The sequence below is a fragment of the Hirundo rustica genome, chromosome 5 (genome assembly GCF_015227805.2).
Source record: "Hirundo rustica isolate bHirRus1 chromosome 5, bHirRus1.pri.v3, whole genome shotgun sequence".
NCBI classification, from domain to species: Eukaryota; Metazoa; Chordata; class Aves; order Passeriformes; family Hirundinidae; genus Hirundo; species Hirundo rustica.
The window spans coordinates 52,156,819-52,169,056 of record NC_053454.1 but is presented as its reverse complement, the minus strand read 5'-3'; the positions used below and the strand labels follow the sequence as shown (position 1 = coordinate 52,169,056).

The window sequence follows — 12,238 nt, the reverse complement described above, 5'->3', positions numbered from 1 at the left end:
TGTAGGGACCTACCTGACAAAATGTTTCTGTCAGATAAATCGAACAGTTACTTGTGTCTTTTTTTCCATTTACCAATTAACATCTTGTTTGCCTTCTGATTTTTCTAGATATTCGTGGAATACAAGAATTTTTAGACAAAGTATCTCAACAGGGAATGGATGTAGCCTTACAAAAAGTAGAAAACAACATCAATAAAATGATCACGGGCCTCTTTGCTACTATGAGAATAGAAGAACTGAACCGCTACCGGGATACCCTGAGACGGGCCATTCTCATAATGAACCCTTCCACAGCCAAATCATTCCTGACAGAGGTATGTATTTTAACAAGAGATTATCGTCTTGTTTTCCAGACCAAGACTGCAGCGGTCTGTCCAAAGGTTTAGTTTATTTGACTTCATAATCATAATCAAAAAAAACCAGGTAAACCCCCCCCAAGTAAAAGTTTCTATCTTCTCTATTCAAAGATCAGCACGCAAGGGTGTTTGTTTATTCATGTTCCTAAACGTGTAAGTACATTTAAAGAGAGAACAAGTAAAACCACATCTCACATGAACAAAAGCATTTAGGAAATACGCAGAAGAATTATCCCTCAGGCTTCTGTTTGAAGCTCAACAGTGTTGTATTGCCATTGTGACCCGCACTACTGAAATATTTACAACTGAAACTTTTATTATTGTTATTTAGAGACATATATATAATGTGTATTTGTGGATAAAATGTGTTTATCTAATTTAAATGTTATTTTTTTACATAAAATGATGTTGATGATGTTCTCTTATGTGCCACTGAGTAGTAGTAAGGTAATGGAATATATGAAGGATTTGATTTGCATGAAGAATTTGAGATGATAGATTAAAGGCATGTTTTCAAACAATATGGACCAGATTTTCAAAAGGTTCTTAGGGATTTAGAGATGGAAGACCTGCATATTGCATTTGACAATCTTTTAAATGAGTGGCATGGTTCACTTTACATGGCACTGTGCTGTTTCAAATGTGGTTTTGCATGCATGTACATTCTTCATCATCAACCAAGGCTTAAGAATCTCTGTTTTGTTTCATAGAAATATACTTTCTCTCTTCAATATTTTCTCTTTGGATCTCTTTCTGACTTGCATTACTTTTCTTCTATACTTTGCTGTTACCTTGGTCTTGAGTGATTCAAGCTTAAAACCTACTTCTGCATAAAAACTACTGCATATCTAGTCTCAGGTGAATACCTTTTGGGCAACATTAGCTAGAAGTGGTGTTTCTTGGTTTCTTTTTCAAAATTTTGTTTTCCCTTGGTTTGTTTTGGCTAGGTGTTTCACTGTCCTTGTTACACACTTGAAACTTGCTAATTCTGAGTACTGAGTGCAGTGGTTCATAAGGTTCACTGCAGTACAATCTAAACATGCCCACAAATTGTTAAATTTGTAGGTATGTTTAGGTTCTTCTGCAGTGTTTTCATCACCCAAGTCACAAGCATTTTATTTTTTGGTAAGAGGCAGTATGAGGTATTTCACATTGCAGCTTGAAAGAAGCATGGTTGGGGGCTCTACTATAATTCATTAAAAGAAAATTCCTGCGTTGTTCTTAAAGAGAAATATTATTTTTACAAAAGATACATTTTTATCATTTATTTTTACACACTTGGGCATATTAACAAAGTTGTTGTCATCTTTTGAAGTTATCATGTATATGTTGGCAAGAAAGTAAAAAAATTATTTTATAGTTCTTACTTTGGCACTGGCCACTCAAGACTCCAAAAATCAAAAGACTAGTAAAAAAGCAACTAAACCATATCTCAATCCCTGTCACTCCAAAAAAATCCCTATACAAAAACCGAAAAGTTCCTGAAAAACAAGAGACTCCTCATGTTTCTCTGTTTCTGGAGGCTGTAAGTCTACCAGGGAAAGTTGTCTTCTTCTGCACCTGTGGTTCAAAGAGAGACTCTCACATCAGCTCAGTATTGTAGGTTTTTGCCAGGATAGCAGTATTGATTTGGAGTATGATATGTGACTGGTAAACTGACAGCAGGAGCCTCTTAATTGGAAGTTACTCACATCGAAGTGTGATTATTGCCATTATTTATTTGTGTTGGTGACAGGAAATGAACGAAACAAGTGAGCTCCAACACAAGGTCTTTGCACAGAAAGAGGTTTGCAGGGGTTGCTTTTCCAGTGGATATTAAAAACTGTTATTTTGAGTCAAACCAGCAGCTGTACTGTAGGGGCAAAGAAATTATAAAGCCCTATAGACTATGCTAATGGGCAAAGATATTCCTAAACAATTTAATGGTCATGCTGATTCCAAAGCCTGTGCCTTGTGCATGACCAGTTTAGCTGGGAAATTCAGCATAATCGAGTGGATTTAGCATGTAAGCATTAGGAAAATAGTAAGAAAAAACTGCATATGCAGAAAAGCCCTTGGGTTTTTTCCTGCTTAGTAGAAGCTTTTGGCTGCCTCACTGGATTCAGCTGTCTGCTTCTCTCCTCAGACCTCACATAATCTCTGCTGCTTGGTCCCTCCTTAGATGACTGCTCTGGCTGAACCCTGTCATTGTTTAGCTGAGAAGAGGGTTCATTCACTCTGCAACAGCTGTATTAAGCGTGGTCTTGATTACTATGCAAGTAACAACTATTCCAGGGTAAATAGTCAGACTCTGGCCTGTGTAAATAAGCAGTCTGTAAACTGGAGTTTGCTTGTGTAGAATTTATCTTTGTTCAGACTCTTTGAAATTCTGTGTTTGAAATATTTTTCTTCTTTTTTTTTTATTTTTTATTTAAAGCAGTATTGCTTTTTTATGTTAGGCACTTCTGTCTATCTCTTCTATCTCTAGAGCTTGCAGAGATGAGGTCTGTACTTCTACACTTAATAAAATGGAGATTAAGAGGTAAATACACTTCTCTGGCTGTGGAAATAAAAGCCTACCTTCTCTTTAAACACTATGTAATAATTTGCCCTCCATACAGCATGGAAAGGCAGGAAGCTTTGGGAGCAAGTATCACAGTATTTCTCCTTCCTGGCTTAAGGATTAATGTAAAGTGAGAGGGAGAAGCCAGCCGGATTCCCAATTGTCCTTTGTTGCTTTGAGCTGAAGATGGAGGAACAGAAGGAAAAAAATTCTTCTGAGAGAGTGAATTTTACTGGGGTTAAGGCGTGCAGAGATAGGGAGCTAGCAGAAACTCACACCTCTCCACAGATGAGTTTATGGCAGCATCTGGGAAAACAGTTTGCCGAGGATATATGGTGACTTGTTCAGGGTTTTTTTTTTTTTTTTTCTGGTGCAATTGTCTACTCTCAAATAGTGGCCCAGGTTCCACAAATGAAGCAAAATATTCCCACTGAAATTTTTGTGATTACTAAATATCCTACTTTTGTCTTGCATAAAATTTGCTATGCTGTCTGATAGCACTGGTGATGGATGTGAACTGTGTGTCACTGTTTTGCTTTATGTTTTGGGGTGGGGATTTTTTTTTGACCATGTTCTTCGGATTCAGAATGAATATGATGGATAGGAAAATCCATATAAGGGAATAATAAGATGTCCTTAAATGCCACCTCAGCATGACAACGAAAATCAAGGGCTTCAAAAGTAAAGTGTGACAAGTCTGGGTAGGAGCAGGATCAGGCCAGGAAAGTCAAGTGGCAACAGAGGTTCTGGGTATAACAAAGCAAGTTTGAGAAGCAAGACTTTGGGAAGTAATACTTTAGGACACAAGTCAGATGTCCTCCACTGGGCCAAAATGCTGTCAGTGCATCTCTGCTTTCAGGGTTTTTCTGTTTAGCTGAGGAAGCTACCTTATCACTTGAGTGCAGAAATGTGAATGTGTCATTCTTCTGCGTCACGATTCCAGGAGCTGATACCAGGACTACTAAGGAGGGACAATGCAGCAAATTCATTCATTTAATTATAGAGAAAAACGTCACAGATTGAAAATCCAGAAAGCCATGTGTGAAAGAGCCCTAGCATCAGCCAGGGATTTTGCTGGAGATTAGACAGGCAGGTTCTGGGGGGCCTTGGTGTAGGTGCTGAAGACACTTCTGCCTCCAGCCTCCCCTCAAAGGAGGGATTACCAGCCCAGCAACCTCAACAGATGTGACTTTGTGCCTTCCTGCTCCTTGCAAGGTCCCTTCTCGTGCTTCTATTGTGGGGCTTAGTGGCCTCTTACAAAGAGAGGTGAGCACATTTTTTAGCTGTGCCAGCAAGATTCAGAAGTTTATCTAGCAAAATTTTCAGAGCATTGGCAATGTGTATAAGCCAACAGAGCTCTCTGAGGCTTGACAACCTCAAGCCATCAATGCAGTGAGCATTGGCACTTCCCAGGTTGGAGACTACTACTCTATACTGCATGCTTTGTGTACATGAAAATATTTGCTATTTATTATCGCAAAGGTTCCTGTCTTTGACAAACTTGAAGTCACTGAACCCCCATCATGTCCAGATTTCAAGCATGCTGGAGATGTTTGAAATGCTTACTGTTAAACATCTATTAAAAGTTAAATTCATCTTCATGACAGAACTGGGTTATAATTATTGAAAAGATGTATTCAACAAAACTAGCTGCTGCCAAATCTGAGAAGTTGCAGCAAATAAATCCTGTACGTTGGCCTGTGTGTATGTATTGTGTTTATTCCATTAACTTCTATAGGTGCTGTTTTATTTTTCTATACGTATTTTCAAAGAAAATTAAAATCATGTAGCTTTCAGCATTAGTATAATCTGCTACTGATGATTTTGAAAATAAATTTCCTGTTGTCTATCCCAGGCTAATGTGGGACAGTACTAAAATAGGATTTCCTTGGATGAAAAGAAACTACATGCTACTTTCATGAATAAAAGAACTCTTTATAAATGAAATGGTAAAATATACAGGGAAAATAGAATGAAGCCTATAAATTAAGTACTGAAGATTTCTTGCCGTGTTGTGGGCAAGTGAAAAAAAAAAGGGAAGAGTGTTTAAGGAGCAAATGTAATTTAAATTGCTTTATGTAATTGAACTTTCAACATGCTTTTACTCATCCTTACTTGCGAATAGAATGAGAAGTAGCATTTATTTTGTGAAATGAGATTATTCTTGATGGCAAATGCCCTGATTTTATTATATTTGACTGTTATTTCTCTGTTGAAAATAACAGTTAATTTTAAATGTAATTATTTGAAAAAAATACAGGGTTTTCTCATGCAGTGATGTAGTTATTGTTTCACCAGGTAATAGATCTAATCATGAAGCAAATGGCGAATAGTTTAGATCTAAAGACAGGGATTTGCTTTCGCACTGCTTAGTGCTCTAACCAGGCTTATTTCTTTCATAAGAGAATTAGGAAAATTTATTCAACTTTTCAAAAAGGTTGATCCAGCCTTTGTGTGTCCAAAGTTCATGGCAAATTAAGGGGTGTTTGTTTGTTTGTTTGTTTTTCTTTTTTAATCTTATTTTGTGATGCTTCACTTTATTTTACATATATCCTAAAGAAGACTAGGACAAAAATTAGCTGCTTTTTTTTCCTATTCCTTTTTATTAATAAAGAAAGTGATTCTGTCTTTAGTTAAAAGCATGATATACAGATAGGAGATGAAGTGAATGAAGTTGAAAATAGGAGTTAAGAATCTGATGCACCCGTGTGCCACTTCCACTGAAACCTGCAGTTAAAATTCAGATGTTTCCAGAGGGAGCAGATGGCAATAATTTTTGTTCAGGTGCGGACAGAAAAGACTCATAGCAGAGAAGGGTAGAAGGCTCCAGACAAGTATCAAGTCCACATAATTCACATAATCTGCTGAGTTTGAAGGGCCCCACAAGGCTCATCAAGTCCAACTTCTGGTCCTGCATGGAACACACCGAGTCACACCATGTGCCCAAGCATGTTGCTAAATGCTTCTTGATCTGTTAGTCTGGTGCTGTGATCACTTCCTTGGGGATCCCATTTCAGTGCCCAACCACCCTCTGGGTGAAGAACCTTTTCCTGCTATCCATCCTAAACCTCCCCCGACACTATTTCAGGCCTTAGCCTTTCCTCAGGTCCTGTCACTGGTGACCACAGGAACAAGACCAGTGCCTGCCCCTCCTCTTCCCCTTGTGAGGAAGTTGTAACTGCCATGAGGTCTCTCCTCAGTCTCCTCTTCCCTAAACTGAACAGACTAAGTCACCTCAGTCTCTCCTCATATGACTTCTCCTCAATGCCCTTCATGATCTTCACAGCCCTCCTTTGGATGCTCTCTAGTAGCTTAACAAGTTCTTCTCTTTCTCCCTTGCCGGGCTGGCCATGCTGTCCCTGATGACCCCCAGGACACGAGTGGCCCTCCTGGCTGCCAGGGCACTGCTGACCCATGTTCAGCTTGCCAGGGACTGGAACCCCCAGGTCCCTTTCCACGATGCTGCCTTCCAGCATCTCATTCCCCAGACTGTACATCCTGGGTTGTCCCATCCCAGGTGCAGGATCCAGCCCTTTCCCTTATTGCACTGCACATGGGTGGTGATTGCCCAGTCCTCTGATTCATCAGGGTCCCTCTGCGGGACCTCCCTGCCTTCGAGGGAGCCAACAGCTCCTGCCAGGTTTGTATTGTCTGTGAGCTTACCTAGTATCCCTTCCTGTGCTGCATCCAAGTAGTTTATGAAGATGTTGAAGAGTCCAGGGCTTGAGATGGAGCCCTGTGGAACTCCACTGGTCTGATGTCACTGTGACCCTTGGTGCCTGACCTGTGAGCCAGCTGCTCACCCAACATAGGATGTGTTTATCCAGCTGAGTGCTGGACATTTTGTGCAGAAAGATCTGTGAGAGACAGCATTGAAATCTTTATTGAACTCCAAAAATGTTGGTTTGCCTTGGTGTGTGGGCCATAGGCTGCCAAACCCAAAGATGTTCAGGAACAAGCATCAGATTTGGATTTAGGAAAGCTGGATTTTCTTGTTCTGCTATATGTGTTTCTGCATACCTGTGTACAGTGTATACAAGCTAAAAAGTGACATTCTTTTGTGTACATACAAATATTTTCTGCAACCATAAAAGCGTATTCATCTGCCACCAAAATCCCACACAGAGTTTTATGTGTTCAGATTAACTCTACTACCCAAACCGTTTCTTCTTGTCAAAGTAAAACAGAGATTGGATGAGCAAGGATTTGCTCAGTTGAATTTAGCAATTGAACTGATCCAGTGATGGACTGGAAAAATACCCAGGTCTCATGGGAAGCCCGTTGGATTTCCAGCTAGGCTGAAGAGTGGTTTATCAGATGTATAAGTACCTCACGATTTTCTCTGCCCTGCTGAATGTGTTAGCTGGTTTGTATTTTCCCATAAAGTAATGAAAAGAGTAATTCTTTATCACATTTATTGATGCACGATTTTTTTATGCATCAGATATGCAGCATATTTTGCTTCAGAGACTTTCAGTATTGTCTTTGTCGAAGTTTATTCATGAACTCTGGGAATTTTTAAACAATCCTATTTACTGAAACACAAGTGTGAAGTCTCCCAACGCAAGAGTTGTTCAGGCAGCTTTTAGAGGGCAGTCAATAAAGTGAGAAATTGGCAGCAGACATAAGAACCTATTGCTATTTTTATCTCCTTTTCCTATAATTTTATCAGAAGTGCATATGTTGATTGGATTTTATCCAGAGTGGTGGTCCTTAGAGGCCAAAATCAGTCACTGATTGCCCCCTTTATTTTTCTTATGAGTAAGCTCATCTTTGAGCTCATCTTTTTCACCTTTTAGACCTGCACTCTCCTGGAGAGCATGCATGTTTGCTTTTTTTTGAGTCCGTTCTCTACAGTACCATTGTTTGCCGTGGAATAAATGCTATTCAGTGTACTCCACTGTAATTTTTTGTTGTTGTTAATTACAATGTTGAAAAATGTATCTTTTCCTTTTTTTGTCGTCTTTCTCCAGTATTAAGCACAGGAGTCGTAGCTGCAAATTGAAATACAGGAATAAAGGGTTTTTTTTTATTTTGTTGGATCTTTTAAATCTCTAGTAAAGGGATGTTCAGAAAATATGTTCAGAATGTTGAACCACTTGAATAGTCCTTTAAGTGGTCTCCCTGACTTTTTTTAACCTGCAAGAAGGGGTCTTTCAGTGAAAGTCTGATAAAATTCTTGCTTTACTGTGTAGTCCAATTCCTTTCCTTTTTATGCTCTTGCATCCTTGAATATAGGCTATCCAACTGAAGGCTGAATGACCAAATGAGAAAATGACTGCTTTTTTTACTATGAATAGAGTGATGTTGGCATTAGATTTTATATGAACTTGCTTACCATAAGGTGAAAGTTCAAGCATAAAACATTTTAGTTACAAAACAATGAAAAAGAAAGGTCTCAGTGGTAAAATAAGTCAGCTTCGAAGGGATTTCTGTCATTGACATCATTACTGAAACTGCAACCTGAAGCAATCCTGCTTGTGTGTTTTCAGGCATAGTAAAATTGAGTTTTGCAATGTAGCGTTGGGGTTCTTGGGACAGAATGCAGAGCTCACTGTAGCCAAGGCAATTTTTTTTGGTGTATAAAATGAAGCAAAAGCATTTTGGGAAATCTGTCCCAACATAGAGGATCTACACTTAGAACAGGAGCTGGGGGCTGTCTGCAGGCCCTTTACACTGGTATGAAGTATGGAACTAAGTCTGTGCCTTTTTGTTACTGAAAGGTAAGGCTCAGTATCAGTAGCCTGGAGCTCAGCTGGCACATTTGTGTTGGCTGTGAAGGTTTTGTTTTGTTTTTGTTTTTTTTTATTAAGGTTGCTGATAACAGCAGCTGCAGAGAAGCAGCATATGGATATATTTATCTTTCAGTCAGCCATGCCTCACATGTGAAAAGTCAGGCAAGAGCCTGACTGATGTTACAAGTCTGGTGATACCAATATACCTTGTGAATTGTAATGGTTCTCTAGGTTTTTACACCCTCAGTGTTGGTGGCATAAGGAGACACTCACTGAAGTGTGCATGCAAAGCCAATATGTACCAGAGCACTTGTGTGATTTACAGCACAAAAAAGTCACAGCTTGTCTCTGCATTTTAATTTGTTCAGTATTTTCTTCATTCTGGCTGTATGGTGTTTAGTGATGTGGCCCATATTGCAGACAGTTATTCACATGTTGCTGGTTTCTGTCCTGTGTCAGACTGTAACACAGTTGTGAGATACCTACCAGGTCTACTCTCTCTAGTGACAGCAATAAAAGTTGTAGGTGTTTTTTTTTTTTTTTTTTTTTTTTTTTTTTTTTTTTTTTTTTAATAAACACCAAACCTGTTTTCTTGCTGAAACATACTCACATATGTTATAGATGTGTATGCGGGGCAATATGACTGTAATCAATGTGTGTCTTGTCAGTACAAATATTTACACTATCAGAATTTTTATAGTTATAAAACTTTTTTTTTTTTAAATCTTGGAATATAATAAAACAAAAAAGAAACGCCACACTGTAAGTAAGCTCTGACCAGTATTTTGTATTGAAAGCAATAGTTAAACTGCTAGAGTGTCTGCGAGAAAAGGAGAGCTTTAATGATTAAGTACTGAGTAGAAGATGTATTATGTACTTCATGAGAATCTCATAATATTTGCTGTTGTGCAAACAACTGTTTGGTTATGCTTTCCTATAATTGCTTTCTATTTCTCTACACGGCTTTCAAAGACTCGGTAATTGACATCCTCTTCTCTGGAATCTTGCTGGGTATGCTGTTTCTGGACTAAAACAAATAACTGAGGGGCTGACCTCCCATGATCTTCAAAGATGTAATAATTCCTTTCTTCTTCAATTTGTATTGGCTGTTCTTCCTTCTGCTTTCCTAAATTGCGATCATACTTAATTATATTCTCCTGTTGTCATCCCAGCAATTTTAATTGGATGTGATAGTCTTGGTTACTGCTTATCCTTCCTCCCTGCTTTTATAGCCTCGCTATAAACATCTCTGTTGTGTTCCTCTTCAGAGACAAATGTCTTCCCAAGGAGAGTAAATTGCTTCAACCAGCCAAAGAGAGTAAATAAATATATATTAAAAAAAAAAAAAGAAAAAAAAAGAAAAAAGAAAAAAAAGGCACATTTATGCAACAAAGCTATTACATACACATTGGTAGAGACATTCAGTGTATTAGTGTATATTTTCTACATAACTGAGAGTGGCTGATTCTCTTAGGTGTTATAAAAAGCCCACTCTGAACATCTGCAAAACTAATATGCAGTTGACTGACATGGGATGAGCGTCTTTTTGTAATAAAATGACAGCTAGAGAGGATTAGCTTATAGTGGAGATAAGATCTGACAAAACTATTTCTAATCCAATTCTTTCTCCAAAGCGATGTTGCCTGATTGGCAGAACTGTTCTGCCTCCTCCCTTCTCACCAGAAAACAGAGGTATAGTCAGTGCATTAGTTTACCTTCGTTCTCAGAAAATATAACTGATTTCCTAGCTACCGTGAAAGTTCAGTGTTGAACATCTCTAACCCCAAAACAATTAATTTTCTCACAACCAATTATTATATAATTTGTTTTGTCCATCAGTTAAACTGAAATGAAAATTAATAGCCATTATTTCTTCTGTTCTGATACTGTTCCCTGTGACACTGAAGACACTCTCATTAGTTTGTCTGAAGTAAAGGTTGAAGTTTATAGCCTATCACTCCTTTCACAGTTTGCTGGGAGTTTTCTTGTGAAATTTTGCTGAGCGGGGTCTTCCATGTTTTTCTCCTTTTCTCAGTTTGTGTGCAGTAATTTTATTATGGCTGTAATGCTTTTGCCACATACACTTGTAACCCTTGTGTCAAAATAAATTCTTTCCTTTAACATTAGGTCAACCAGATTGGATAACTATCTGTAAATAGATTAACAGCACATTAATAAAAATGCTTAGTCCACCATTAGAAACAATGGCTACAGTGTTGGGTACTTGGTTCAGGTTGCTTTTGCAGACACACCATAATCAGCAGTAATATTTTTGAAGACTGTTTTAAGATAATCTATTCTATTTTGGAAGCACTTAGGAAATCAGCAACTGTAGCTGATTTTATGGTTTCTACAGAGTTTCAACAGAGTTGGGGACTGCTGATGTCAAGAGCTAATTTTAGATTTACACGTTATAAGTTCCTCACCTCCCCACATAATTTTTCTCTAGTTAGGATTTCTGCTTTTTAGCTTATTTATAAATAATTTTTAAAGATTTGGGGGGGGTGTACAAGATGCTCTTATTTCAAATGGAATATTAAATAGTTCTGCGATTCATCTAAAAATTTCCATAAATGAAAGTAACAGCTGCTTCTGCTGATTGTGAGAATATGTGTCAAATGTATCTGAGTTTGTAAAAACATGCTTTCTGCTGTTTTTTTGTGTCATTCACAGCAAGGGCCCTCTCTCTAAATAAGAGCCCTGTGCTTCCTTGGGGGCTTAACTTATTTTTTCTCTTTTTACAAGTGACTAGGCAGTTGTGCTGAAAATGACTTGGAGGTGTGAGTTTGGACGTGTTCCAGCCATGCACAGTCACAGCCCAGGATCGGCCACACATCCAGCTGTGGGTGCCCCATCTTTGGAAGTGTTCAAAGCCAGGCTGGGTGGGGCTCTGAGCAGCTTGGTCCAGTGACAAGTATCTCCACTCACGGTAGGGGAGTTGGAACTGGATGGTCTTTAAGGTCCCTTCCAACCCAAACCATCCTGTGAACTGCTGAGGAAGGGAACCAACATTTGGTTTTAGATAGATAAATATTTTGATCTTACAGAAGTTCCTGTATTTCAGAGCAAATAAAGAATCACAGGATGAATCAGATTGGAAGGAGCCACTAGAGGTTATCTAGCCCGACCTCCCTGGTCAGACTCCTTCAGGCACATTATTCAGGATTGTGTCCAGATGGCTTTTGGCTGTCTACAGAGAGGGAGACTCCACAACCTCTCCAGGAAACCTATTCCAGAGTTCAGGCACACTCATAGTAAAAAAATCCTTTATCATGTTCAACAAGGGGCAGCAGGAGTTTATGCTGTCAGCACAAATTAATTTAAGAAATAGTTCACGCTGCACATGAACACTAGAGAAAGAAAAGGAAATTAGCAAGATCATAGTATTGACCTGCTGTGTTAAAAGATGAAGGTAATCTGTTTTGTTTGGTCTCTTGTCCTTTATCTGGCTTCTGAGACAGTATTAGGAGTTAGATGGACACAAATTCAAAGGAGATTAAATGAAGAGATAGATTTTTGTCAACCTGCTTTAGGAATTCAGCAAACAAAGTTGCCTTGAAGAGTGCTTTGCAGAAAACGTTAATTTAGTTACAAAGGCAGCAAGA

The 12,238-nt window shown here is 38.6% G+C and overlaps 1 protein-coding gene across 3 annotated transcripts in view; it reads left to right on the top strand.

Annotated features, from left to right (window-relative positions):
• The window catches only part of GRID2 (glutamate ionotropic receptor delta type subunit 2), an 819,802-nt gene that overhangs the window by 550,653 nt on the left and 256,911 nt on the right, over positions 1–12,238 (top strand). For all 3 annotated transcript variants that reach the window (XM_040064665.2, XM_040064672.1, XM_040064673.1), the window contains exon 5: positions 109–314. In XM_040064665.2, the coding sequence (XP_039920599.1) occupies positions 109–314 (206 nt within the window). The remainder of the gene's footprint in view (positions 1–108; positions 315–12,238) is intronic.